The 26,932-nt window shown below is 59.9% G+C and overlaps 2 protein-coding genes across 5 annotated transcripts in view; one reads left to right on the forward strand and one right to left on the reverse strand.

The window, feature by feature from the left end:
- Positions 1-170: 170 nt before the first annotated feature.
- On the reverse strand, positions 171-22,033 carry PFKM (phosphofructokinase, muscle). Of its 2 annotated transcripts, XM_059871843.1 has the most exons (23): positions 21,877-22,032; positions 19,719-19,817; positions 18,342-18,415; positions 18,161-18,238; positions 16,357-16,546; positions 15,622-15,787; positions 15,500-15,544; positions 15,230-15,338; positions 14,216-14,311; positions 14,035-14,127; positions 13,817-13,942; positions 13,034-13,098; positions 12,831-12,894; positions 12,609-12,755; positions 10,488-10,558; positions 10,256-10,343; positions 9,880-10,032; positions 6,925-7,089; positions 6,769-6,830; positions 5,353-5,464; positions 1,575-1,674; positions 608-713; positions 171-506 (listed from the first exon to the last, which is right to left on the reverse strand). In XM_059871843.1, the coding sequence occupies exons 1-23, from the start codon at positions 22,004-22,006 to the stop codon at positions 359-361; spliced, it is 2,487 nt and encodes an 828-aa protein (XP_059727826.1). In that variant the 5' UTR covers positions 22,007-22,032; the 3' UTR covers positions 171-358. The 2 variants fall into 2 exon arrangements, with proteins under 2 accessions (XP_059727826.1, XP_059727825.1); XM_059871842.1 differs by having other exon boundaries at positions 12,609-12,894; positions 21,877-22,033.
- Positions 22,034-23,205: 1,172 nt separating this feature from the next.
- SENP1 (SUMO specific peptidase 1) overlaps positions 23,206-26,932 on the forward strand; it is a 37,018-nt gene continuing 33,291 nt past the window's right edge. The window contains exons 1-3 of one of the 3 annotated variants that reach the window (XM_059871861.1): positions 23,206-23,499; positions 24,592-24,664; positions 25,903-26,005. In XM_059871861.1, the coding sequence (XP_059727844.1) occupies positions 23,425-23,499; positions 24,592-24,664; positions 25,903-26,005 (251 nt within the window). In that variant the 5' untranslated portion in view covers positions 23,206-23,424. The remainder of the gene's footprint in view (positions 23,500-24,591; positions 24,665-25,902; positions 26,006-26,932) is intronic. The other 2 variants (XM_059871860.1, XM_059871862.1) reach the window with 2 other exon arrangements.

Here is a 26,932-nt window from a genome sequence, read left to right on the forward strand (position 1 = left end):
ACCAAGCTGCTGGAAACTGTCGTTGTTATTTTCTGGGATGAACTGGGGGCTCCAATTTTACCTGTTTTATCCGTCTCTGTTATGCTGGGCAGGGAAATCCTGAGGATCGGGAGGGATTTGGTGTCAATGGGATCCAGATTTGCCTTTCCATGGATTCACAGAGACCTGGAGCACTTGGACAAGCCCCGAATTTATTGAAACCTCTCCATTTTGTAACTTTTAACCCTAAAAACCCCAACCACCACCACCCATCCTCAATTTATCACAACATCTCTCAGGGACCGCTTCTCAAAATCCCATCAGATCCCCAAAAATCTGTGGGAAAAGGGGAATTTGGGGCTTCCTCGGGCTGTCCCCATCACAGGGTGGCCTCGGGGACCAGCACCTTGCGGGTCAGGTGCTCCAGGTGCGCCGTCTCGGACGTGTCCAGCTCGATGTTGTACTTGGCCAGGATTTTGAGGATGGGCCTCAGCTTCAGCCACCACTGCTCCTTGGGGATGCGGTGCCTGAGGGGACGGGGACAGGCTGGGGACATCCCGGGGAGGCACCCGGGCTCTGTCCCACAGTTCTGGCCCTGGGGACGGGAGGGACGGGGAGGGACACGCACTCGAAGTCGGTCTGCTGGCGCAGCTCGGCGATGGGCTGGAACACCAGGCTGCGCTTGCGCATCCCCAGCAGGCACGCCGAGTCCGCCGTGTTGGCAAAGATCCGGCCTGCGGGGACAGGGCGGCGGCTGGGATCCTCCTGGAGGCCACTTGGGAATGTCTGGGATCCTCCAGGGGCATGGGAGGGAATGTCTGGGATCCTCCAGGGGCGTGGGAGGGAAGGGAGGGAATGCCTGGGATCCTCCAGGGACAGGGCAGCGGCTGGGAACCTCCTGGAGGCCACTTGGGAAATCCTGGGATCCTCCAGGGACGTGGGAGGGAAGGGAGGGAATGTTTGGGATCCTCCACAGGCACAGGGGGGAATGTTTGGGATCCTCCTGGAGCAGGGGTTAGGAATGTCCGGGATCCTTCAGGGACATGGGAGGGAATGTTTGGGATCCTGCTGGAGGCCACTTGGGAATGTCTGGGATCCTCCAGGGACGTGGGAGGGAAGGGAGGGAATGTTTGGGATCCTCCAGGGGCACAGGAGGGAATGTTTGGGATCCTCCCGGAGCAGGGGTTGGGAAGGGTTGGGATCCTCCAGGGACATGGGAGGGAAGGGAGGGAATGTCTGGGATCCTCCAGGGACATGGGAGGGAATGTTTGGGATCCTGCTGGAGGCCACTTGGGAATGTCTGGGATCCTCCAGGGATGTGGGAGGGAAGGGAGGGAATGTCTGGGATCCTCCAGGGACATGGCAGGGAATGTTTGGGATCCTCCCGGAGCAGGGGTTGGGAAGGGTTGGGATCCTCCAGGGACGTGGGAGGGAAGGTTGGGAATATCTGGGACCTTCTAGAAACACGGGAGGGGAGGTTAGGAGCGCTTGGGATCATCCAGGAGTGGGGAGCATCCCCCAGAACCTGCAGGAAGGCCTTTTGGGAATGCTGTGGGAGCGTGGGGTCGCCCTGGGGTCCCTTGGGCAGCACCCACCGTGCCGGGAGCACTCCTTGATCTTGCCGGTGATCCAGGCCACGGCCTTGGCGCCCATCTTGGTGCCGAAGTTCCGGTCAAAGGGGGTGGGGCAGCCTCCCTGGCCCGGGAGAAGCCAGGCTGAGCCGGGAAATCCCCCAAATCCGCATCCCGTTCCCGGGGAAATCCCCCCCTGAGCGCCCAAACTGGCTCTGGGGGAACTCCCAAAGCCTCAGCTGGGAATTCCCAAAGCCTCAGCTGGGAATTCCCAAAGCCTCAGCCGGGAATTCCCAAACCCTCAGCCGGGGATTCCCAAAGCCTCAGCCGGGAATTCCCAAACCCTCAGCTGGGAATTCCCAAACCCTCAGCCGGGGATTCCCAAACCCTCAGCCGGGGATTCCCAAACCCTCAGCCAGGAATTCCCAAAGCCTCAGCTGGGAATTCCCAAACCCTCAGCCGGGGATTCCCAAAGCCTCAGCCGGGAATTCCGAAAGCCTCAGCCGGGAATTCCCAAACCCTCAGCTGGGGATTCCCAAGCCCTGACCCCGTTCCCACCTGCTGCACGTGCCCCAGGACGGGAATTCCCAAGGACAGGAATTCCCAGTCCCTGACCCCGTTCCCACCTGCTGCAGGTGCCCCAGGACGGGAATTCCCAGTCCCTGACCCCATTCCCACCTGCTGCAGGTGCCCCAGGACGGGAATTCCCAGTCCCTGACCCCATTCCCACCTGCTGCAGGTGCCCCAGGACGGGAATTCCCAAGGACAGGAATTCCCAGTCCCTGACCCCGTTCCCACCTGCTGCATGTGGCCCAGGACGGGAATTCCCAAGGACAGGAATTCCCAGTCCCTGACCCCATTCCCACCTGCTGCAGGTGCCCCAGGAAGGGAATTCCCAGTCCCTGACCCCGTTCCCACCTGCTGCAGGTGCCCCAGGACAGGAATTCCCAAGGACAGGAATTCCCAGTCCCTGAGCCCGTTCCCACCTGCTGCAGGTGCCCCAGGACAGGAATTCCCAAGGACAGGAATTCCCAGTCCCTGACCCCGTTCCCACCTGCTGCATGTGGCCCAGGACGGGAATTCCCAAGGACAGGAATTCCCAGTCCCTGAGCCCGTTCCCACCTGCTGCAGGTGCCCCAGGACAGGAATTCCCAAATCCTGATCCCGTTCCCACCTGCTGCATGTGGCCCAGGATGGGAATTCCCAGTCCCTGACCCCGTTCCCACCTGCTGCATGTGCCCAAGGACAGGAATTCCCAAGGACAGGAATTCCCAGTCCCTGACCCCGTTCCCACCTGCCGCATGTGGCCCAGGACGGGAATTCCCAAGGACAGGAATTCCCAGTCCCTGACCCCGTTCCCACCTGCTGCATGTGGCCCAGGACGGGAATTCCCAGTCCCTGACCCCGTTCCCACCTGCCGCATGTGGCCCAGGATGGGAATTCCCAAGGACAGGAATTCCCAGTCCCTGAGCCCGTTCCCACCTGCTGCAGGTGCCCCAGGATGGGAATTCCCAGTCCCTGACCCCGTTCCCACCTGCTGCATGTACCCCAGGACAGGAATTCCCAAGGACAGGAATTCCCAGTCCCTGACCCCGTTCCCACCTGCTGCATGTGGCCCAGGACGGGAATTCCCAAGGACAGGAATTCCCAGTCCCTGACCCCATTCCCACCTGCTGCAGGTGCCCCAGGAAGGGAATTCCCAGTCCCTGACCCCGTTCCCACCTGCTGCAGGTGCCCCAGGACAGGAATTCCCAAGGACAGGAATTCCCAGTCCCTGACCCCGTTCCCACCTGCTGCAGGTGCCCCAGGACGGGAATTCCCAAGGACAGGAATTCCCAGTCCCTGACCCCGTTCCCACCTGCTGCATGTGGCCCAGGACAGGAATTCCCAAGGACGGGAATTCCCAGTCCCTGACCCCGTTCCCACCTGCTGCATGTGCCCCAGGACAGGAATTCCCAAGGACAGGAATTCCCAGTCCCTGACCCCGTTCCCACCTGCTGCAGGTGCCCCAGGACGGGAATTCCCAAATCCTGACCCCGTTCCCACCTGCTGCACGTGGCCCAGGACGGGAATTCCCAGTCCCTGACCCCGTTCCCACCTGCTGCAGGTGCCCCAGGACGGGAATTCCCAAATCCTGACCCCGTTCCCACCTGCTGCACGTGGCCCAGGACGGGAATTCCCAGTCCCTGAGCCCGTTCCCACCTGCTGCAGGTGCCCCAGGATGGGAATTCCCAAGGACAGGAATTCCCAGTCCCTGATCCCGTTCCCACCTGCTGCAGGTGCCCCAGGATGGGAATTCCCAAGGACAGGAATTCCCAGTCCCTGACCCCGTTCCCACCTGCTGCAGGTGCCCCAGGACAGGAATTCCCAGTCCCTGATCCCGTTCCCACCTGCTGCATGTGCCCCAGGACGGGAATTCCCAAGGACAGGAATTCCCAGTCCCTGAGCCTTTTCCCACCTGCTGCAGGTGCCCCAGGACAGGAATTCCCAAGGACAGGAATTCCCAGTCCCTGAGCCCGTTCCCACCTGCTGCAGGTGCCCCAGGACGGGAATTCCCAGTCCCTGACCCCGTTCCCACCTGCTGCAGGTGCCCCAGGACAGGAATTCCCAGTCCCTGACCCCGTTCCCACCTGCTCCACGTGCCCCAGGACAGGAATTCCCAGTCCCTGAGCCCGTTCCCACCTGCTGCAGGTGCCCCAGGACGGGAATTCCCAGTCCCTGAGCCCGTTCCCACCTGCTGCATGTGGCCCAGGACAGGAATTCCCAAGGACAGGAATTCCCAGTCCCTGATCCCATTCCCACCTGCTGCAGGTGCCCCAGGACGGGAATTCCCAAGGACAGGAATTCCCAGTCCCTGATCCCGTTCCCACCTGCTGCATGTGCCCCAGGACAGGAATTCCCAGTCCCTGACCCCGTTCCCACCTGCTGCACGTGCCCCAGGACAGGAATTCCCAGTCCCTGACCCCGTTCCCACCTGCTCCATGTGCCCCAGGACAGGAATTCCCAGTCCCTGATCCCGTTCCCACCTGCTGCATGTGCCCCAGGACGGGAATTCCCAAGGACAGGAATTCCCAGTCCCTGACCCCGTTCCCACCTGCTCCACGTGCCCCAGGACAGGAATTCCCAGTCCCTGATCCCGTTCCCACCTGCTGCACGTGCCCCAGGATGGGAATTCCCAAGGACAGGAATTCCCAGTCCCTGACCCCGTTCCCACCTGCTGCATGTGGCCCAGGACAGGAATTCCCAGTCCCTGATCCCGTTCCCACCTGCTGCACGTGCCCCAGGACAGGAATTCCCAAGGACAGGAATTCCCAGTCCCTGACCCCGTTCCCACCTGCTGCATGTGGCCCAGGACAGTAATTCCCAGTCCCTGATCCCGTTCCCACCTGCTGCAGGTGCCCCAGGACAGGAATTCCCAGTCCCTGATCCCGTTCCCACCTGCTGCAGGTGGCCCCGGACAGGAATTCCCAGTCCCTGACCCCGTTCCCACCTGCTCCACGTGCCCCAGGACGGGAATTCCCAGTCCCTGAGCCCGTTCCCACCTGCTGCATGTGGCCCAGGACAGGAATTCCCAGTCCCTGAGCCCGTTCCCACCTGCTGCATGTGCCCCAGGACGGGAATTCCCAAATCCTGACCCCGTTCCCACCTGCTGCAGGTGCCCCAGGACGGGAATTCCCAGTCCCTGACCCCGTTCCCACCTGCTGCATGTGCCCCAGGACAGGAATTCCCAGTCCCTGAGCCCGTTCCCACCTGCTGCAGGTACCCCAGGACAGGAATTCCCAGTCCCTGATCCCGTTCCCACCTGCTGCATGTGGCCCAGGACGTTTTTGCGGCAGTCGAAGACGCCCTTGCCCTCCTCGGAGTAGAGGTTGTAGATGAAGTCCGTGCTGTAGTTCTCGTTGCAGCGCTCGTTCCTGCGGCAGCGGCGGCGTCGGGCCCCAATCCCGCCGCGCGCCCCCCGCGCATCCCAAACCATCCCACCGGGAACGCCGGGCGGGGTGTGGGGTCCCTTTGCCAGGGGGCTTTTCTGGGGTTTGGGGAGTTTCAGGAATGCCAAGGAAAATCCCAGAGGGAATCCTGAAGGAATCTCAGGGAAAATCCCACAGGGAAGCAAGGAAACCCCACAGGAATCTCTGGGGCATTTCCAGGGAATCCCAGGGGAAATCTCACAGGGAATCAAGGAAACCCCACAGGAATCCCGGGGAAAATCCCACAGGGAATCAAGGAAATCCCACAGGAATCTCAGGGAAAATCCCACAGGGAATCAAGGAAATCCCACAGGAATCTCTGGGGCATTTCCAGGGAATCCCAGGGGAAATCCCCACAGGGAATCAAGGAAATCCCACAGGAATCTCAGGGAAAATCCCACAGGGAATCAGGAAAATCCCACAGGAATCTCAGGGGCATTTCCAGGGAATCCCAGGGAAAATCCCACAGGAATCTCAGGGAAAATCCCACAGGGAATGAGGAAAATCCCATTAAATCCCAGGGGGGTTTTCCAGGGAATCCCAGGGGAAATCCTCACAGGGAATCAGGAAAAACCCACAGGAATCTCAGGGGGATTTCCAGGGGATCCCAGGGAAAATCCCACAGGAATCTCAGGGAAAATCCTACAGGCTTCTCAGGGAAAATTCCACATGGAATCAGAAAAATCACAGGGAATCCCAGGGGCATTTCCAGGGAATCCCAGGGAAAATCCCACAGGGAATCAAGGAAATCCCACAGGAATCTCAGGGGGATTTCCAGGGGATCCCAGGGAAAATCCCCTCAGGGAATCCCACAGGAATCTCAGGGAAAATCCTACAGGGAATGAGGAAAATCCCACAGGAATCCCAGGGGGATTTCCAGGGAATCCCAGGGGAAATCCCGTTGGGGATCCCAGGAGAAATCCCACAGGGAATGAGAAAAATCCCATGGAATCCCAGGGGGGTTTTCCAGGGAATCCCAGGGAAAATCCCACAAGAATCTCAGAGAAAATCCTACAGGGAATCAGGAAAATCACAGGGAATCTCTGGGGCATTTCCAGGGAATCCCAGGGGAAATCCCCATGGGGAATCCCAGGGGCATTTCCAGGGAATCCCAGGGAGTTTTGGGGTGTTCCCAGCCCCGTTCCCAAGGGTTTTTCCCAATTTTTGGGCTCCCTGTCCCGCGATGAGACCCCAAACCCGAGCCCAGTTCCCCCGACCCCAAACCCAATCCCCCCAGAGCTGGAGCCCACCTGAGCACGAGCCCCCTCTTCACCGTGGTCTTCATCTTCTCCGTCAGGTGGTCCACGTTGGCCTGGGGGGTGGGAGCGGGGTCAGGGACGGGGCCCACCCGCGCCACGCCCCCCTGGGGACACAGGGGGGGACACAGGGGACCCGGCTGTCCCCACCTGCAGGTCCCGGCTGCTGAAGGGCTCCTCGAAGATGTAGGCGGCGTCGGCGCCGGCCGCCAGCCCGGCCATGGTGGCCAGGTAGCCACAGAAGCCACCCATGGTCTCGATGATGAACACGCGGCGCTTGGTGCCCGCGGCCGACTGCTTGATCAGGTCACAGGTCTGAAATGGGGACAGGGTCAGGGAGGGGGTCTGGGGTCAGGGAAGGGGGTTTGGGGTGCCCACTGCTTGATCAGGTCACAGGTCTGAAATGGGGACAGGGTCAGGGAGGGGGTCTGGGGTCAGGGGAGGGGGTCTGGGGTCAGGGAAGGGGGTTTGGGGTCAGGAAAAGGGGGTTTGGGGTCAGGGGAGGGGGTTTGGGGTCAGGGGAGGGGGTTTGGGGTCAGGGGAGGGGGTTTGGGGTGCCCACTGCTTGATCAGGTCACAGGTCTGAAATGGGGACGGGGGTCAGGGAGGGGGTCTGGGGTCAGGGGAGGGGGTTTGGGGTCAGGGGAGGGGGTTTGGGGTCAGGGGAGGGGGTCTGGGGTCAGGAAAAGGGGGTCTGGGGTCAGGGGAGGGATTTGGGGTCAGGGGAGGGGGTCTGGGGTCAGGGGAGGGGGTTTGGGGTCAGGAAAAGGGGGTTTGGGGTCAGGAAAAGGGGGTTTGGGGTCAGGGGAGGGGGTTTGGGGTCAGGGGAGGGGGTTTGGGGTCAGGAAAAGGGGGTTTGGGGTCAGGGGAGGGGGTCTGGGGTCAGGGGAGGGGGTCTGGGGTCAGGGGAGGGGGTTTGGGGTCAGGGAAGGGGGTTTGGGGTGCCCACTGCTTGATCAGGTCACAGGTCTGAAATGGGGACAGGGGTCAGGGGAGGGGGTCTGGGGTCAGGGGAGGGGGTTTGGGGTCAGGAGAGGGGATTTGGGGTCAGGGAAGGGGGGTTGGGGTCAGGGGAGGTGGTCTGGGGTCAGGGGAGGGGGTTTGGGGTCAGGGGAGGGGGTTTGGGGTCAGGGGAGGGGTTTGGGGTCAGGGGAGGGGGTTTGGGGTGCCCACTGCTTGATCAGGTCACAGGTCTGAAATGGGGACAGGGGTCAGGGGAGGGGGTCTGGGGTCAGGGGAGGGGGTCTGGGGTCAGGGGGGGGTGTCTGGGGTCAGGGGAGGGGGTTTGGGGTCAGGGAAGGGGGTTTGGGGTCAGGAAAAGGGGGTTTGGGGTCAGGGGAGGGGGTCTGGGGTCAGGGGAGGGGGTTTGGGGTCAGGAAAAGGGGGTTTGGGGTCAGGGCAGGGGGTTTGGGGTCAGGGGAGGGGGTTTGGGGTCAGGAAAAGGGGGTTTGGGGTCAGGGCAGGGGGTTTGGGGTCAGGAAAATGGGGTTTGGGGTGCCCACTGCTTGATCAGGTCACAGGTCTGAGATGAGGACAGGATTTGGGGTCAGGGAAAGGGGTTTGGTGTCTCACATTGGTGTTTGGGACAAGGGGGATTTTGGGGAGGGGTTGGGGTCTCACGGTGATGGTGTTGGGGATCAGAGGCTGTAGGATGGGGGTCTCACGTTGGTGATGGGGTTGGGGGTTTGGGGCTATGGGATGAGGGTCTCACATTGGTGATGGTGTTGGGGACGAGGGGGATTTTGGGGAGCCCTTGGGGGTCTCACGTTGGTGATGGTGTTGAGGGTTGGGGTCTCACGTTGGTGATGGTGTTAAGGGTTGGGGGTCTCACGCTGGTGATGGTGTTGGGGACGAGGGGGATTTTGGGGAGCCCTTGGGGGTCTCACGTTGGTGATGGTGTTGGGGACGAGGGGGATTTTGGGGAGCCCTTGGGGGTCTCACGTTGGTGATGGTGTTGAGGGTTGGGGTCTCACGCTGGTGATGGTGTTGGGGTTGGGGTCTCATGTTGGTGATGGTGTTGGGGACGAGGGGGATTTTGGGGAGGCGTTGGGGGTCTCACGTTGGTGATGGTGTGGGGGTTGGGGTCTCACGTTGGTGATGGTGTTAAGGGTTGGGGTCTCACGTTGGTGATGGTGTGGGGGTTGGGGTCTCATGTTGGTGATGGTGTTGGGGACGAGGGGGATTTTGGGGAGGCGCTGGGGGGTCTCACGTTGGTGATGGTGTGGGGGTTGGGGTCTCACGTTGGTGATGGTGTTGGGGACGAGGGGGATTTTGGGGAGCCCTTGGGGGTCTCACGTTGGTGATGGTGTGGGGGTTGGGGTCTCACGTTGGTGATGGTGTTAAGGGTTGGGGTCTCACGCTGGTGATGGTATTGGGGACGAGGGGGATTTTGGGGAGCCCTTGGGGGTCTCACGTTGGTGATGGTGTTGGGGACGAGGGGGATTTTGGGGAGCCCTTGGGGGTCTCACGTTGGTGATGGTGTTGAGGGTTGGGGTCTCACGTTGGTGATGGTGTTGGGGGTTGGGGTCTCACGTTGGTGATGGGGTTGGGGACGAGGGGGATTTTGGGGAGCCCTTGAGGGTCTCACGTTGGTGATGGGGTTGGGGACGAGGGGGATTTTGGGGAGGCGCTGGGGGTCTCACGTTGGTGATGGTGTTGAGGGTTGGGGTCTCACGTTGGTGATGGTGTTGGGGACGAGGGGGATTTTGGGGAGCCCTTGGGGGTCTCACGTTGGTGATGGTGTTAAGGGTTGGGGTCTCACGTTGGTGATGGGGTTAAGGGTTGGGGTCTCACGTTGGTGATGGTGTTGGGGACGAGGGGGATTTTGGGGAGCCCTTGGGGGTCTCACGTTGGTGATGGTGTTAAGGGTTGGGGTCTCACGTTGGTGATGGGGTTAAGGGTTGGGGTCTCACGTTGGTGATGGTGTTGGGGACGAGGGGGATTTTGGGGAGCCCTTGGGGGTCTCTCTCACGTTGGTGATGGTGTTGGGGGTTTGGGGCTATGGGATGGGGGTCTCACGTTGGTGATGGGGTTAAGGGTTGGGGTCTCACGTTGGTGATGGTGTTGGGGACGAGGGGGATTTTGGGGAGCCCTTGGGGGTCTCACGTTGGTGATGGTGTTGAGGGCGGTGTCGGCGCCGATGCTGAAGTCGGAGCCGGGGACGTTGTTGGAGACGGTGGCGGGCACGATGCACAGGGGGATGCAGAGCTCCTCGAAGCGTGCCCGGCCCTCCACCAGCTCCAGGCCACCCGTGAACCCCTGAGGGACAGCGGGGACATCAGGGGACAAGGCAGAGAGGAGAGGACCCGTGGGGACGCTGACCACACCCTGCCTGGACCTGGCCCTCCACCAGCCCCAGGCTGCCTCTGAGCACCTGGGGGTAGCAGGGGGGCGCAGAGCCCACCCTGGCCACGCCCTGACCACGCCCCTCTAACCCCACCCTGACCACGCCCCAAGCATGCTCGGACCGAGCCCCGCTGACCTCGAAGCCACCGATGATGATGAGACCGTGAATCCCAAATTTGCTGATGTTGGCGCTGATCTCCTCAAAATATTTCTTGGGCAGAGTCCTGGGAAGGGGAAACTCCTCGGGATGAGCCTGAGCAGAGGAGGGACCCCAGAGGGGGGACCCCAGAGGGGGGACCCCAGAGGGGAGACCCCAGAGGGGGACCCCAGAGGGACCCCAAATGACCCCACAGCGAGTGGGGAGTCACCTCTTGGTGCCCAGCTTGGATCCTCCCAGCCCCGTCCAGCTGCCCACGGCGTTCCAGCCGATCTCCTCTATCTGGGGGTGAAACAGGGCTTTAATGGGGTGGCAGGAGGATCTGGGGTCACACTGGCCCCCCTCGGCCCCCTCAGAGTGACCCTGGGGTCACACGGTGTCCCCTCAGCCCTCTCAGGAGGTCACACGGTGTCCCCTGGCTGGGGGACAGCAGCAGGGCTGGGTTTGGCCAGGGGTCCAAGCCCCCCACCCTGAGGCATTCCTGAGCCACCTCCACCCCTGCAGTGCCACCCCTGCCCCTTCCCAGGCCCTTTTCTTGCACCCTTTTCCCACAGGGCTCTCCCCATCCCAAAATCCAGCCCTGCAAACCCATCCCGCACTTCCCTTTTCCCTGGAGCAATCTCAAAATGCAGCCCTTCGAATCCACCACGCCCTGGCCACCCCATCCCTGCTCCTTTCCCCCTCAGGACCCTCAGCAGCCCCTCAAACCCATCCCAGACGCCATTCCCTGCAGGAATCTCCCCTCCCAAACCCTTTTCCCTCTGGAATCTTCCCTTCCCAGACCCTTTCCCTGTGGGAATCTCCCATCCCAAACCCTTTCCTGACCCTTTTCCCACACCATTCCCCTCACCATACCAAAGGCCAGCCCCTCAAATCCATCCCAGACCCCATTCCCTGCAGGAACCTCTCCCCCCAAACCCTTTTCCCTCTGGAATCTTCCCTTCCCAGACCCCATTCCCTGTTTCCCTATTGGAATCTCCCCATCCCAGACCCCATTCCCTGGGAATCCCAAGCCCCGCTCCCCTCTGGAATCTCGCCATCCCAAACCCCATTCCCTGGGAATCTCAGACCCCATTCCCTGTAGGAATCTTCCCATCCCAAACCCTTTCCTGACCCTTTTCCCACCTTTTCCCACCTTTTCCCACTCTTTCCCGCCCCGCTCCCCGCACCATGCCGAAGGCCAGCCCCTCAAATCCATCCCAAACCCCATTCCCTGTGGAATCTCCCATCCCAAACCCTTTCCCTGTGGGAATCTCCCATCCCAAACCTTTTCCTGACCCTTTCCCACCCTTTCCCACCTTTTCCCACCCCTTCCCGCCCCACTCCCCGCACCATGCCGAAGGCCAGCCCCTCAAATCCATCCCAAACCCCATTCCCTGTGGAATCTCCCATCCCAAACCCTTTCCCTGTGGGAATCTCCCATCCCAAACCTTTTCCTGACCCTTTCCCACCCTTTCCCACCTTTTCCCACCCCTTCCCGCCCCACTCCCCGCACCATGCCGAAGGCCAGCCCCTCAAATCCATCCCAAACCCTTTCCTGACCCTTTCCTGACCCTTTTCCCACCCTTTCCCACCCTTTCCCACCCCATTCCCACCCCTTCTCGCCCGGCTCCCCTCACCATGCCGAATGCCAGCCCCTCAAATCCATCCCAAACCCCATTCCCTGTGGGAATCTCCCATCCCAAACCCTTTCCCTGTGGGAATCTCCCATCCCAAACCCTTTCCCACCCATTCCTGCCCCGCTCCCCGCACCATGCCGAAGGCCAGCCCCTCGAATCCATCCCAAACCCTTTCCCTGTGGGAATCTCCCATCCCAAACCCTTTCCCACCCTTTCCCACCCCATTCCCACCCCTTCCCACCCCTTTTCCCGCACCATGCCGAAGGCCAGCCCCTCGAAGCCATCCCAAACCCTTTCCCTGTAGGAATCTCCCATCCCAAACCCTTTCCTGACCCTTTCCCACCCTTTTCCCGCACCATGCCGAAGGCCAGCCCCTCGAAGCCATCCCAAACCCTTTCCTGACCCTTTTCCCACCCTTTCCCACCCCATTCCCACCCCATTCCCACCCCATTCCCACCCCATTCCCACCCTTTCCTGACCCTTTTCCCACCCCATTCCCCCCCCTTCCCACCCCGCTCCCCGCACCATGCCGAAGGCCAGCCCCTCGAAGCCATCCCAAACCCTTTCCTGACCCTTTTCCCACCCTTTCCCACCCCATTCCCACCCATTCCCACCCTTTCCCACCCCTTTCCCACCCCTTTCCCACCCCATTCCCACCCCATTCCCACCCTTTCCCACCCCTTTCCCACCCCATTCCCACCCTTTCCCCGCACCATGCCGAAGGCCAGCCCCTCGAAGCCGTCGTGCACGGCCAGCATGCGGTGCCCGTGGATGAGGCCGATCCTGACGGTTGCCCGCACGGCCGCGTTCATCCCCGCCGCCGGAGCGCCCACGTTCATCACGGCCACCGTGTAGCCGCTCTGGGGACAGGGACAGGCGTTGGGGTGGCACTGGGGTGACCCCGTGGGCCCCTCCCTGCCCGTGCCCTCCCCTACCTTGGTGGCGGGCGGGCGGATGTGAGCCAGCAGCTTGTAGACGTTCCAGTTGTTCTGGAAGCTCCTGGACATCATGGACGTTGGGGTTTGGGGATGTTTTGAGGACGTTTTGGGGGTCACAGGGACAGGGACAGGGACAGGGACAGGGACAGGGACAGGGACAGGGACAGGGACAGGGACAGGGACAGGGAGGTGCCACCCACCGGCCCCGCAGCTTCACGGCGTCCTCGAAGCGTCCCTCGTTCATGGCCGTGGTGACGTCCTTGGTCTGGGGGCACAGAGGGGGACTGGGGTGGGATCTGTCCCTGGGGGGGCATCGGGGTGTCCTGGGTGGGATTTTGGGGTGTCCTGGGTGGGATTTTGGGGTGTTTGGGATGTTTTGGGTGGGATTGGGGTGTCCTGGGTGGGATTGGGGTGTTTGGGATGGGATTGGATGGAATGGGGTGTCCTGGCGTGGGATCTGTCCCTGGGTGGGATTGGGGTGTCCTGGGTGGGATTTTGGGGTGTCCTGGGTGGGATTGGGGTGTCCTGGGTAGGATTTTGGGGTGTTTTGGGTGGGATTGGGTGTTTTGGGTGGGATTGGAGCATCCTGGGTGGGATTGGGGTGTCCTGGGTGGGATCTGTCACTGGGTGGGATTTTGGGGTGTCCTGGGTGGGATTGGGGTGTCCTGGGTGGGATTTTGGGGTGTCCTGGGTGGGATTGGGGTGTCCTGGGTAGGATTTTGGGGTGTCCTGGGTGGGATTGGGGTGTCCTGGGTGGGATTGGGGTGGAATGAGTGGGATTGGGGTGTCCTGGGTGGGATTGGGATGTCCTGGGTGGGATTTTGGGGTGTCCTGGGTAGGATTTTGGGGTGTTTTGGGTGGGATTGGGGTGGAATGGGGTGTCCTGAAGTGGGATCCAGGCTTGGGGACACTTTGGGGACATCTCAGCTGTGGGAGCCATCCCTGGACTGGCTCGGGGGTCACTCCCAGAGTCCCCCACTCACCACCTGGACGCACTCCATGAGGGGCAGACGCACGGCCTGGTTGCCGGACAGACTGACCACGCAGGCCGGGGTGTCCGGTGTCCCCTCCAGCAGCGCCATCACGGCCTCCACGCCCATCCTGCTGGCCTGAGGGGACATGGTGGTGTCACCTCCCCAGGGGGGGTCAGCCACCTCCAGCTCCCCTGGTGTGGGACCGGGCTGAGGAAGGAGGTGCCCACCAGGATGCGGTCGAAGGCCGAGGGGGTCCCTCCACGCTGGACGTGGCCCAGGATGGTCACCCTGGTGTCGTAGCCCAGACGCTTCACCACCAGCTGCGGGGACACGGCGGAGCTCTGGGGCTGGCCCCAAAAAGGGAGGGGCAAAGGGGGGTGTCCCCCGTGTCCCCCCGTCCCCACTCACGGCTTTGATCTCGTCCGAGGTGATGGCCTTGCCGTGCTTGTCGATGGCGCCCTCGGCCACGATGATGATGTTGAGCCTGGAGCCACCGTCACGGGTCTGGGGGATCGCGGGGTGTCAGCAGGGATGGGCACAGGGGGAGATCATCCATCCGTCTGTCCGTCAGTCCGTCCATCCATTCCACCATCCATCCATTGGTCTGTCCGTTCGTCCATCCATCATCCATCCATCATCCATCCATCCATCCATCCATCATCCATCATCCATCCATCCATCATCCATCATCCATCCATCCATCCCTCCATCCATCCATCCATCATCCATCCATCCATCCATCCATCCATCCATCCATCCCCCATCCATCCATCCATCATCCATCATCCATCCATCCATCCCCCATCCATCCATCCATTCATTCTTCCATCCCCCATCCATCCATTCATCCATCCATCCCCCATCCATCCATCCATCATCCATCCATCCATCCATCATCCATCCATCCATCCATCCATCCATCCATCCCTCCATCCATCCATCCATCATCCATCCATCATCCATCCATCCATCCATCATCCATCATCCATCCATCCATCCATCATCCATCATCCATCCCTCCATCCATCATCCATCCATCATCCATCCATCATCCATCATCCATCCATCCCTCCATCCATCATCCATCCATCCCTCATCCATCCATCATCCATCCATCCATCCATCCATCCCTCCATCCATCATCCATCCATCCATCCCTCCATCCATCATCCATCCATCCCTCATCCATCCATCATCCATCCATCCATCCATCCATCATCCATCCATCCATCATCCATCATCCATCCATCCATCCATCCATCCATCCATCCATCCATCCATCCATCATCCATCCATCCCTCATCCATCCATCATCCATCCATCCATCCATCCATCCATCCATCCATCCATCCCCCATCCATCCATCCATCCATCCATCTGTCCGTCCGTCCGTCCGTCCCCGTGTCCATCCCTCCCTCCCACCTCGGCCAGCCTCCTGCACAGGTGTTCCTCCCAGTCGTCCTCAGGAGGTGACTCGGGGATGAAAACCCAGTCAGCGCCACAGGCCAGGGCTGTGATCAGTGCCAGGTACCTGAAATGGGACCGAACCCCTGAAATGGGACCGAACCCTGAAATGGGACCGAACCTCTGAAATGGGACCGAACCCCTGAAATGGGACCGAACCCCCCTTTTGAGCCACTTCTCCCGAGTTTCGGGGTGACCCCAACCCCCCGAGGTGCCCCCAGCACCTACCCGCAGTGCCGCCCCATCACCTCCAGCACAAAAGTCCTCTGGTGGCTGCGGGGACAAGAGAGCGTCACCGCCCCGAAACGGGAGCGCGGGGACGTGGGGGACCGGGAGGGTGGCCCTGTCACCTCTGCGCCGTGGTGGTGATGGCGTCCACGATCTCCATGATGCGGTGCAGCGCCGAGTCGGTGCCGATGGTCATGTCGGTGCCGCAGAAGTCGTTGTCGATGGAGCCCACCATGCCCACGATGTTCAGGTGGCTCGAGCGCTGCGCCTCCTCTGCCGTGATGCCACCTGGGGAGGGGGACGCCACCCCTGGGTGGTCACTCGGGTGTCCAAGGGATCGTTTGGGGGGGAAAACGCTCGGCTTTGGGTGAGAAAATCCCGGGGTTTTGTGTAGGACACCTTGATTTCGGAACCAAGGTTCTTCTGGAATCACAAACCTTCCCACACCACTTCCCTGATGTGGGACCCCTCCCCAAAATGTCCCCTCAGAGGGAAGCAGTGCCACAAATCTCTGTTCTGGGGGAAAACCCCAAAGTTTTGAGTGCCACACCCTCTTTTCCCTCTGTGTCCCCCTTACAACATCTTCAACAGTGCCCCAAACCTCCATAATTAAGGGAAAAAACCCAATTTTTGAGTTCCACATCCTGACTCGAAACCAAACCTTTCCACACCCCCCGTTCCCTCCAAAACGTCCCCTTGGGGACCAAAGCTGTCCCAAACCCCCCCAATTAGGGAAGAACCCGACATTTTTATGCGCCAAACCCCAAATTTTTGACTCGCTTTCAAACCCAAACCTTTCTCTTTTGACCCCAACCCTCTCCCTCAGCCCGGGGGGGTTCCGGGGCTCCCCCCGGTACCGGTTTTGAGCAGCTCTGCCAGGAGCCCGCCCCACTCGGCGCGGAAGGTGTCGGCGCCGGTGAGGCTGCCGTCGCCGCCGATCACGCACAGGTTGGTGATGCCGCGCTTGACCAGGTTGCGCGCGGCGCGGAGCCGGCCCTCGCGCGTGCGGAAGTCCTGGCAGCGCGCGCTGCCGATCACCGTGCCGCCCTAAGGGGGGAGGGATGGCGGGGCACGGAGAGAACGGGGCTGGCTGGCTGGCTGGCCCTGGGTCTGTCCGCCCATCCCATCCCCATGTCCGTCCCTGTGTCTGTCCCCCCATCCCATCCCCATGTCCGTCCCTGTGTCTGTCCATCCATCCATCCCATCCCCCTGTCCGTCCCTGTGTCTGTCCATCCACCCATCCCATCCCCATGTCTGTCCCTGGGTCCATCCATCCATCCCATCCCCCTGTCCGTCCCTGTGTCCATCCATCCATCCCATCCCCCTGTCCGTCCCTGTGTCCATCCATCCATCCCATCCCCGTGTCCGTCCCTGTGTCCATCCATCCATCCCATCCCCGTGTCCGTCCCTGTGTCCATCCATCCATCCCATCCCCCTGTCCATCCCTGTGTCTGTCCCCCCATCCCATCCCCATGTCCGTCCCTGTGTCTGTCTGCCCATCCCATCCCCCCGTCCATCCCTGTGTCCATCCATCCCTGTGTCCATCCATCCATCCCATCCCCCTGTCCGTCCCTGTGTCTGTCCGCCCATCCCATCCCCCTGTCCGTCCCTGTGTCTGTCCGCCCATCCCATCCCCATGTCCGTCCCTGGGTCTGTCCCCCCATCCCATCCCCCTGTCTGTCCCTGTGTCCATCCACCCATCCCATCCCCATGTCCATCCCCATGTCCATCCCCATGTCCATCCCTATGTCCATCCACCCTTCTGTCCATCTGCCCATCCCATCCCAGTGTCCATCCCTGTGTCCATCCCTGTGTCCATCCCCATGTCCATCCCAGTGTCCATCCCCGTGTCCATCCCCGTGTCCGTCCCCGTGTCCATCCCCGTGTCCATCCCTGTGTCCATCCCCGTGTCCATCCCTGTGTCCATCCCTGTGTCCATCCCCGTGTCCATCCCCGTGTCCATCCCAGTGTCCATCCCCGTGTCCGTCCCCGTGTCCATCCCCGTGTCCATCCCAGTGTCCATCCCCGTGTCCATCCCCGTGTCCGTCCCCGTGTCCATCCCCGTGTCCATCCCCGTGTCCATCCCAGTGCCCATCCCCATGTCCATCCCAGTGTCCATCCCCGTGTCCATCCCTGTGTCCGTCCCTGTGTCCATCCCTGTGTCCATCCCCATGTCCATCCCCGTGTCCATCCCCATGTCCATCCCCGTGTCCATCCCTGTGTCCATCCCCGTGTCCATCCCCGTGTCCATCCCCGTGTCCATCCCCGTGTCCCCATCCCTCCCTGCCCCCATCCCAGCTCTACTTCTGGGTCACTTTCTGCTGAGCTCAGGCTCAGACTGGACCCAGCGAGGGACAAACTGGGACCAGTGAGGAGCACACCCAGCCCAGGAGGGGATGTCCCCCTGTCCGTGTGTCCCCCTGCCCGCGTGTCCCCCTGCCCGTGTGTCCCCCTGACCGCGTGTCCCCCTGCCCGCGTGTCCCCCTGTGTGTGTCCCCCTGACCGCGTGTCCCCCTGCCCGCGTGTCCCCCTGTCCGCGTGTCCCCCTGTCTGTGTGTCCCCCTGCCCGTGTGTCCCCCTGTCCGTGTGTCCCCCTGCCCGCGTGTCCCCCTGTCCGTGTGTCCCCCTGTCCGTGTGTCCCCCTGTCCGTGTGTCCCTCACCAGCTGCAACATCATGGACACGCTTTCCCACGTGGCCTCCCTGATGTGCTCACCGCCATCCACCAGCCCCTGGTAGCCCTGGGGAGGGGGAGGGGACACAGAGTGACATCGCTCCGAGGACCCCTTTGCCCAAATTTTGGGGTGGGGGCTGTGGAATTTGGGGTCGGGGGCTGCCACTGACCTCACAGACGAAGAACACCTTGGCCCCGGTGTAGATCCCCACGCGCACCACGGCGCGCACGGCCGCGTTCATCCCTGGGGACACCGTCCTGTCACCCCTCGGTGACACCCCCCACCCCTGTCACCCCTCGGTGACATCCCCCACCCCCTGCCACCCCCCCTCGGACACCCCCAATCCGTGTCCCCCCCCCCGGCTCCCCCCTCGCAGCTGCCACCGCCTGGGTTATTTTTGCCCCTGTGACCTTTGGTGGCAGCGCCTGACACGGGTGACAAACACGGCGCTGGGGGGAGGGGACACTCCAGGGTGGGGGGGGGGCCCCCACGGCCTGGCAACCCCCCCCCCCATGTCCGTCTGCCCCCCATCCTTGGGACCCCCGGGAAATTAAAAAAGTCCCAGATTTGGGGATGAATCCTGGGAATTTGGGGCAATCCCGATTCTTTTGGCTCGGTGCCAAAGTGCCACCGGTGCCCACTCGGAGTCCCCCGCCCGGATTTTGTCACCGTGTTCCCCTCCGCTGTCACAAAACCCCCCCGAGCTCCGCCCGACCCCAAAACCCCCCCAAGGTCATTCCCAGAACCTCGATCCGGGGAAAACCCCGACGGTTGTGGCGCCAAAATCCCGATTTTTACCCCCAAAGGAGCGGTTTGGGGGACTGGGGGGGATTTTTAGGGATTTGGGGGGAATTTCAGGGGGGAATTTGGGGCGGGGGTTTTGGGATCCCAGGCATTTCGGGACCCCGGGGGATTTGGAGAGTTTGGAGGACGGAGGAGAAACTGAGGGATAAAAATCCCGATTTTTACCCCCAAAGGAGCGGTTTGGGGGACTGGGGGGGATTTTTAGGGATTTGGGGGGAATTTCAGGGGGGAATTTGGGGCTGGGGGTTTTGGGATCCCAGGCATTTCGGGATCCCAGGGGAACCGGAGAGTTTTAGGGGAGGGGGGAGAAATTGGAGGGGATTTGGGGGAATTTTTAGGGATTTGGGGTGGAATTTCAGAGGGGAATTTGGGGCTGGGGGTTTTGGGATCCCAGGCATTTCGGGATTTAGGGGAACTGGAGAGTTTTAGGGGAGGGGGGAGAAATTAGGGGGGCTTTGGGGGAATTTTTAGGGATTTGGGGTGGAATTTCAGGGGGGGATTTGGGGCTGGGGGTTTTGGGATCCCAGGCATTTCGAGATCCCATGGGATTTGGAGAGTTTGGAGGACGGAAGAGAAACTGGGTGGGATTTGGGGGAATTTTTCGGGATTTCGGGCGGGATTTTGGATCCCAGGGGATTTGGGGAGTTTTGGAGAGCGGAGGAGAAACCGGGGGTGGGGGGGGGAGGGATTTGGGGGAATTTTTGGGGATTTTGGATGCCGGGGGTTTTGGGGTCCCTCTTACCCTGCGCGTCCCCGCCGGAGGTGAGCACGGCGATGGCTTTGCCGGCCCCCAGGCTCTCGGCGTGCTGCGCTCCCGCGGGGCTCGGGGGCATTTTCCTGCCTGCAAAAAATCGGGAAATTCGGGCAAATCCCAAGGCGGGAGGGGCGGCTCTGTCCCTGCGGGTGGCGCTGCCAGCGCTGAGTGGCACCGCTGCGGAGGAACGCGGCGACACTGGGACAGTCCCGCTGCCACCGCCGGGACACTCCCGCCCGGGGGGGGCGTGGGGGGACTCCTTACTGGGAGTCCTCCTTACTGGTCCCAGTCTCGATTCCTTACTGGGGGGGGCGTGGGGGGACTCCTTACTGGGAGTCCTCCTTACTGGTCCCAGTCTCTGTTCCTTACTGGGGCCAGGCTGTCCTTACTGGACCCAGTTTGTCTTTACTGGTCCCAGTCTCGATTCCTTACTGGGACCAGGCTGTCCTTACTGGTCCCAGTCTCGATTCCTTACTGGGGCCAGGCTGTCCTTACTGGTTCCAGTCTCGATTCCTTACTGGGGCCAGGCTGTCCTTACTGGACCCAGTGCATATTCTGTCTGGGAGCTGCCCCGTCCTTCTTACTGGTCCCAGTCTCTGTTCCTTACTGGTGCCAGTTTGTCCTTACTGCTCCCAGTCTCTGTTCCTTACTGGTGCCAGTTTGTCCTTACTGGGCCCAGTTTGTCCTTACTGGTCCCAGTCTCTGTTCCTTACTGGTGCCAGTCTGTCCTTACTGGTCTCAGTCTCTGTTCCTTACTGGTGCCAGTTTGTCCTTACTGGTCCCAGTTTGTTTTCCCTGCCCTGCTCTCCTTACTGGTCCCAGTCTGTCCTTACTGCTCCCAGTCACTGCTCCTTACTGGTCCCAGTCTCTGCTCCTTACTGGTGCCAGTTTGTCCTTACTGCTCCCAGTCTCTGCTCCTTACTGGTCCCAGTCTCTGTTCCTTACTGGTGCCAGTCTCTGTTCCTTACTGCTCCCAGTCTCTGTTCCTTACTGGTGCCAGTTTGTCCTTACTGGTCCCAGTCGGTCCTTACTGGTCCCAGTTTGTTTTCCCTGCCCTGCTCTCCTTACTGGTCCCAGTCCCTCTTTAGCAGGACCAGTCTGTCCTCACTGGTGCCAGTCCCTGCTCCCAGTGGGAACTGCTGTGTCCTCCTTACTGGTTCCAGTTTGTCTTTACTGGTCCCAGTCTGCATTCCCTGTGGTCACTGAGCAGCCCTCCTTACTGGTGCCAGTTTATCCTCCTTACTGGTGCCAGTTTATCCTCCTTACTGGTGCCAGCTTGTCCTTACTGGTGCCACTCTGTCCTTACTGGTTCCAGTCTGGATTCCCTGTTCATCCCAGTCTCAAATCCCTGTGGTTACTGGTCTGCCCCCCTTACTGGTGCCAGTTTATCCTCCTTACTGGTGCCAGTTTATCCTCCTTACTGGTGCCAGTCTGTCCTCACCAGTCCCTGTCTGTGCTCCCTGTGGAACTCTGAGTTCCTCACTGGTTCCAGTCTGCTTTCCATACTGGTCCCAGTCCCCATTCCCTGCCTCTCCCGGTCCCCGTTCCCTGCCGGTCCCAGTTCGGGGCTGTTACTGGTGCCGGTCCCCGTTCCCCGCCGGTCCCAGTCCGGGGCTGTTACTGGTGCCGGTCCCCGTTCCCCGCTGGTCCCAGTCCGGGGCTGTTACTGGTGCCGGTCCCCGTTCCCCGCCGGTCCCAGTCCGGGGCTGTTACTGGTGCCGGTCCCCGTTCCCCGCCGGTCCCAGTCCGGGGCTGTTACTGGTGCCGGTCCCCGTTCCCCGCCGGTCCCAGTTTGGGGCTGTTACTGGTGCCGGTCCCCGTTCCCCGCCGGTGCCTCTCCCGGTTCCAGATCCCCGCCGGTCCCAGTCCGGGGACGTTACTGGTGCCGGTTCCTTTCCCTGCTGGTTCCAGTACCTCTCCCTGACCGGTTCCAGTTCATCGCCGGTCCCGGGGCGGGGGCGGTACCGGTCCGGGTCGCTGTTCCCGGTGGGATCGGCTCTGCTTTCCCGACTGCTCCCCGTCCCCGTTCCCAGCTCGGTGCCGGTCCCGGTCGGCGGGCGTTACCGGTGCCGGTGCGGGGGCGTTACCGGTGCCCTCCCGGGGCCGTTACCGGCGCCAGTCCCCGCTGCCCACCGGGAGCACTGACCTGCGGAGCGCCGCCGGCCCGGCCCGGGCGGGAGGAAGGACAGCAGGACGAGGAGGAGGAGCGCGGCCACGGAGAGCGCGGCCGGGGCCGCGAACCGGGACAGCGCCGGGGCCACCGGGACCGCCACCATGGCCCGGGGACAGCGCCACCATGGCCCGGGGACAGCGCGGGGACACGGGCTGGGAGCGGGGATTGGCCGCGGGGAGCGCTGTGACGGGATCGGTGTAACGGGATCGGGGTGACGGGATCGCCCGTCATGGGATCGGTGTAACGGGATCGGTGAAACAGGATCGGTGTAACGGGATCGGGGTGACGGGATCGGTGTAACAGGATCGGGGTGACGGGATCGGTGTAACGGGATCGGTGTAACGGGATCGCCCGCTATGGGATCGGTGTAACGGGATCGGGGTGACGGGATCGGGATAACGGGATCGGTGTAACGGGATCGGGGTAACGGGATCGGTGTAACGGGATCGGTGTAACAGGATCGGGGTGACGGGATCGCCTGTTATGGGATCGGTGTAACGGGATCGGGGTGACGGGATCGGGGTGACGGGATCGGGGTGACGGGATCGGGATAACGGGATCGGGGTGACGGGATCGCCTGTTATGGGATCGGTGTAACGGGATCGGGGTGACGGGATTGCCCATTATGGGATTTGAGTAACGGGATCGGGATAATGGGATCGGTGTAATAGGATCGGGGTGATGGGATCGGGGTAATGCGATCACCTGTTATGGGATCAGCTGTGATGGGATCGGCTGTGATGGAATCGGCTGCAGGGATTGGCTGTGATGGGATCGGCTGTAACAGGATCAGGGTGATGGGATCAGCTGTGATGGAATCGGCTCTGATGGGACCGGCTGCAGGGATTGGCTGTGATGGGATCGGCTGTGATGGGATTGGCTGTGATGGGATGGGTTCTAATGGGATTGACTGTGCTGGGACCGGCGGTGGGGACTCGCACACAGAGTGACCCCCTATAGGGTCACAGCCCCCACTGTGTCACCCCTATAGGGTCACAGTGCCCACTGTGTCACCCCTATAGGGTCACAGCCCCCCCTGTGTCACCCCTATAGGGTCACAGTGCCCACTGTGTCACCCCTATAGGGTCACAGTCCCCACTGTGTCACCCCTAGAGGGTCACAGCCCCCACTGTGTCACCCCTATAGGGTCACCCCTCCCCGTCCAGTTGGCCCCGCCTCTCTGGCTGCTCCTTGGACCTCCCCGCCGCCAGGGGGCGCTCTCCGCTCCCCGGCTCTCGCTCCACTTCCGGCGGCGCTCGCTGCCGCCGCTCGCTTCCGCTTCCGCCGCCTCCTCCTGGCTGCCGCCGCGGAGCCCGGGAGAGCCGCGCGCGCTCGGGACGCTTCCGGTTCTATTTCCGCTTCCGGTGCGGCGGCCGGGCCGGCTGAGGGGGGGCGAAGCGGCGGCGGCGGCTCCTGACCCTACTCCGTTCCCGGACCGCGCTCCTCTCCCTCTGCCCTCACACCGCACTCCGGGCCTTTCCCCGGCCCGGTGCCGGGGCCGAGGCGGCGGCGCTGCCCCCCATGAGGATGGAGGCCCGGGAGGCGGCGCGGGCCCGGCCCGGCCCGGCCTTGAAGGGTTTCGGCGGCGAGAGCAAGGTGCGGAGCCTGGTCCGGTTCCTTCCCTCACGGAACCGCGGCGGGATTCGGGCGGGAAGCCTCTCTGGGAATATCTGGGACCGGCCCGGTTCCTTCCCTCACGGAACCGCGGCGGGATTCGGGCGGGAAGCAGCTCTGGGAATATCTGGGACCGGGCCCGGTCCGGCTCCTTCCCTCACGGAGCCGCGGCGGGATTCGGGCGGGAAGCAGCTCTGGGAATATCTGGGACCGGTTCGGTTCCTTCCCTCACGGAACCGCGGCGGGGTTTGAGCGGGAAGCGGCTCTGGGAATATCTGGGACCGGGCCCGGTTCGGTTCCTTCCCTCACGGAGCCGCGGCGGGATTCGGGCGGGAAGCCTCTCTGGGAATATCTGGGACCGGGCCCGGTTCGGTTCCTTCCCTCACGGAACCGCGGCGGGATTCGGGCGGGAAGCAGCTCTGGGAATATCTGGGAATATCTGGGACCATTCCCCCATCCCAGCCCCGGTTCCTCAGCTCGGAAAGGGCAGAAATCCAACCCCGGTCCCGGTTTTTGGGAGTTCCCGGTGTGGGAATTCCGCCTGGAATTCCGCCGGGATTGAGGAGCCCAATGCGGGACCCAACCCGGGCTCCGGAGCTGCAAAATTCGGAATTTCCCGGAGGTTTTTGGGCTTTTCTGCTCCGTAAATTCTCTAAAATCTGGGAGTTGTGACCTTTAAAAGTTGGGAATTTTGGGAGCTGTGGCAAACTTTGAAAATGGTGAATTTGGGGGAATTATTAATTTTAGGGATGGTGAATTTGGGGGAATTATTAATTTTAGGGATGGTGAATTTGGGGGAATTATTAATTTTAGGGATGGTGAATTTGGGGGAATTATTAATTTTAGGGATGGTGAATTTGGGGAATTATTAATTTTAGGGATGGTGAATTTGGGGGAATTATTAATTTTAGGGATGGTGAATTTGGGGGAATGATTCATTTTAGGAATTGTGAACTCCTTCCACCACTCCCATCCAACCCTTCCCTTTTTCCCTGGAATTCTTCCCTGATATTTTCCCACTTTTAAGCAAAATATTGGAATTTTTACCTTTTTTTTTTTCTTTTTTCTTCTCAGTTTTTCCTCCCCAAACTCAGCAGCTTCTCCTGTCGTGCTGGGAACTCCTCCTGCTCCCTCAGCTACACCCCAGGTGAGTTTTCCTCAGGAATTTTTGGTGTTTTCCCCCCAAAACAGCCCCTGCAGAAGGGGAAATTTGGGTTTTTCTGGGAATTTTTGGTGTTTTCCCTCAAAACAGCCCCTGCAGAAGGGGAAATTTGGCTTTTTAGGGAATTTTTGGTGTTTTGCCCCAAAACAGCCCCTGCAGAAGGGGAAATTTGGGTTTTTCTGGGAATTTTTGGTGTTTTGCCCCAAACCAGCCCCTGCAGAAGGGGAAATTTGGGTTTTTCTGGGAATTTTTGGTGTTTTCCCCCAAACCAGCCCCTGCAGAAGGGGAAATTTGGGTTTTCCTCTGGAATTTTTGGGGTTTTCCCTACAAACAGCCCCTGCAGAAGGGGAAATTTGGGTTTTTTAGGGAATTTTTGGTGTTTTCCCCCAAACCAGCCCCTGCAGAAGGGGAAATTTGGGTTTTTCTGGGAATTTTTGGTGTTTTCCCCCAAACCAGCCCCTGCAGAAGGGGAAATTTGGGTTTTTTCTGTGAATTTTTGGTGTTTTCCCCCAAAACAGCCCCTGCAGAAGGGGAAATTTGGGTTTTTAGGGAATTTTTGGTGTTTTCCCTCAAAACAGCCCCTGGAGAAGGGGAAATTTGGGTTTTTCTGGGAATTTTTGGTGTTTTCCCCCCAAAACAGCCCCTGCAGAAGGGGAAATTTGGGTTTTTCTGGGAATTTTTGGTGTTCTCCCCCCAAAACAGCCCCTGCAGAAGGGGAAATTTGGGTTTTTCTGTGAATTTTTGGTATTTTCCCCAAAAACAGCCCCTACAAAGGAGGAAATTTGGGTTTTTCTGGGAATTTTTGGTGTTTTCCCCCAAACCAGCCCCTGCAGAAGGGGAAATTTGGGTTTTTCTGGGAATTTTTGGTGTTTTGCCCCAAAACAGCCCCTGCAGAAGGGGAAATTTGGGTTTTTTTAGGGAATTTTTTGTGTTTTCCACCAAAACAGCCCTTGCAGAAGGGGAAATTTGGGTTTTTCTGTGAATTTTTGGTATTTTCCCCCAAAACAGCCCCTGCAGAAGGGGAAATTTGGGTTTTTCTGGGAATTTTTGGTGTTTTGCCCCAAAACAGCCCCTGCAGAAGGGGAAATTTTGGTTTTTCTGGGAATTTTTGGTGTTTTCCCCCCAAAACAGCCCCTGCAGAAGGGGAAATTTGGGTTTTTCTGTGAATTTTTGGTGTTTTCCCCCAAAACAACCCCTGCAGAAGGGGAAATTTGGGTTTTTAGGGAATTTTGGGGGTTTTTTCCCCTCAGAAATCCCTGAGAGGTTCCCGGGAGCCAACGGGCAGTGGAGGAGCTCCAAACCCCGGGGCAGCCGCAAAACTCCCAGGTGGGTCCCAAATTTCCACTTTTAATTGATTTTTATTTGATTTTTATTTGATTTTTTGGGGGGTTTTATTCAGGATTTTGACCATTTTTTGGTTTTTGTTTTCTGGAGAGTCTTGGGGTTTTTTTAGGGGTTTTAATTTCCTTTTTTTGGGGGGTTTCATTTGGGGTTTTGGTTGGGATTCTTGGTGCTTTCTTATTTGATTTGGGATTTTGGGGGTTTAATTTGGGGGGATTTCATTTGGGGGATTTAATTTAGGGGATTTAATTCGAGATTTAATTTGGGGGATTTTTTTGGGGGAGGTTTAATTTGGGATTTAATTTGGGGGATTTAATTTGGGAATTTATTTGGGAGGGTTGAATTTGGGGGATTTTAATTTGGGGGGTTTCATTTTGGGGATTTATTTGGGGGGGCTTTAATTTGGGGGGATTTATTTGGGGGATTTAATTTGGGGGATTTAATTAGGGATTTATTTGGGGGATTTAATTTGGGGGGATTTATTTGGGGAGATTTAATTTGGGGGGTTTAATTTGGGATTTATTTGGAGGATTTAATTAGGGATTTATTTGGGGGATTTAATTTGGGGGGGTTTAATTTGGGGGGTTTAATTTGGGATTTATTTGGGGGGCTTTAATTTGGAGGATTAATCTCAGGGGCTTTAATTTAGGATTAATTTGGGGAATTTATTTGGGGATTTTGGGGTGGTTTTGCTGTTTTTATTTCTTGATTTGGGGCATTTATTGGGGGATTTTGGGGTGGTTTTGCACTTTTATGTTTTGATTTGGGGGATTTATTTGGGGATTTTGGGGTGGTTTTGCTGTTTTATGTTTTGATTTGGGGGATTTATTTGGGGATTTTATGGTGGTTTTGCACTTTTATGTTTTGATTTGGGGATTTTGGGGTGGTTTTGCAGTTTTATGTTTTGATTTG

The sequence above is a fragment of the Haemorhous mexicanus genome, chromosome 33, assembly GCF_027477595.1.
Source record: "Haemorhous mexicanus isolate bHaeMex1 chromosome 33, bHaeMex1.pri, whole genome shotgun sequence".
NCBI classification, from domain to species: Eukaryota; Metazoa; Chordata; class Aves; order Passeriformes; family Fringillidae; genus Haemorhous; species Haemorhous mexicanus.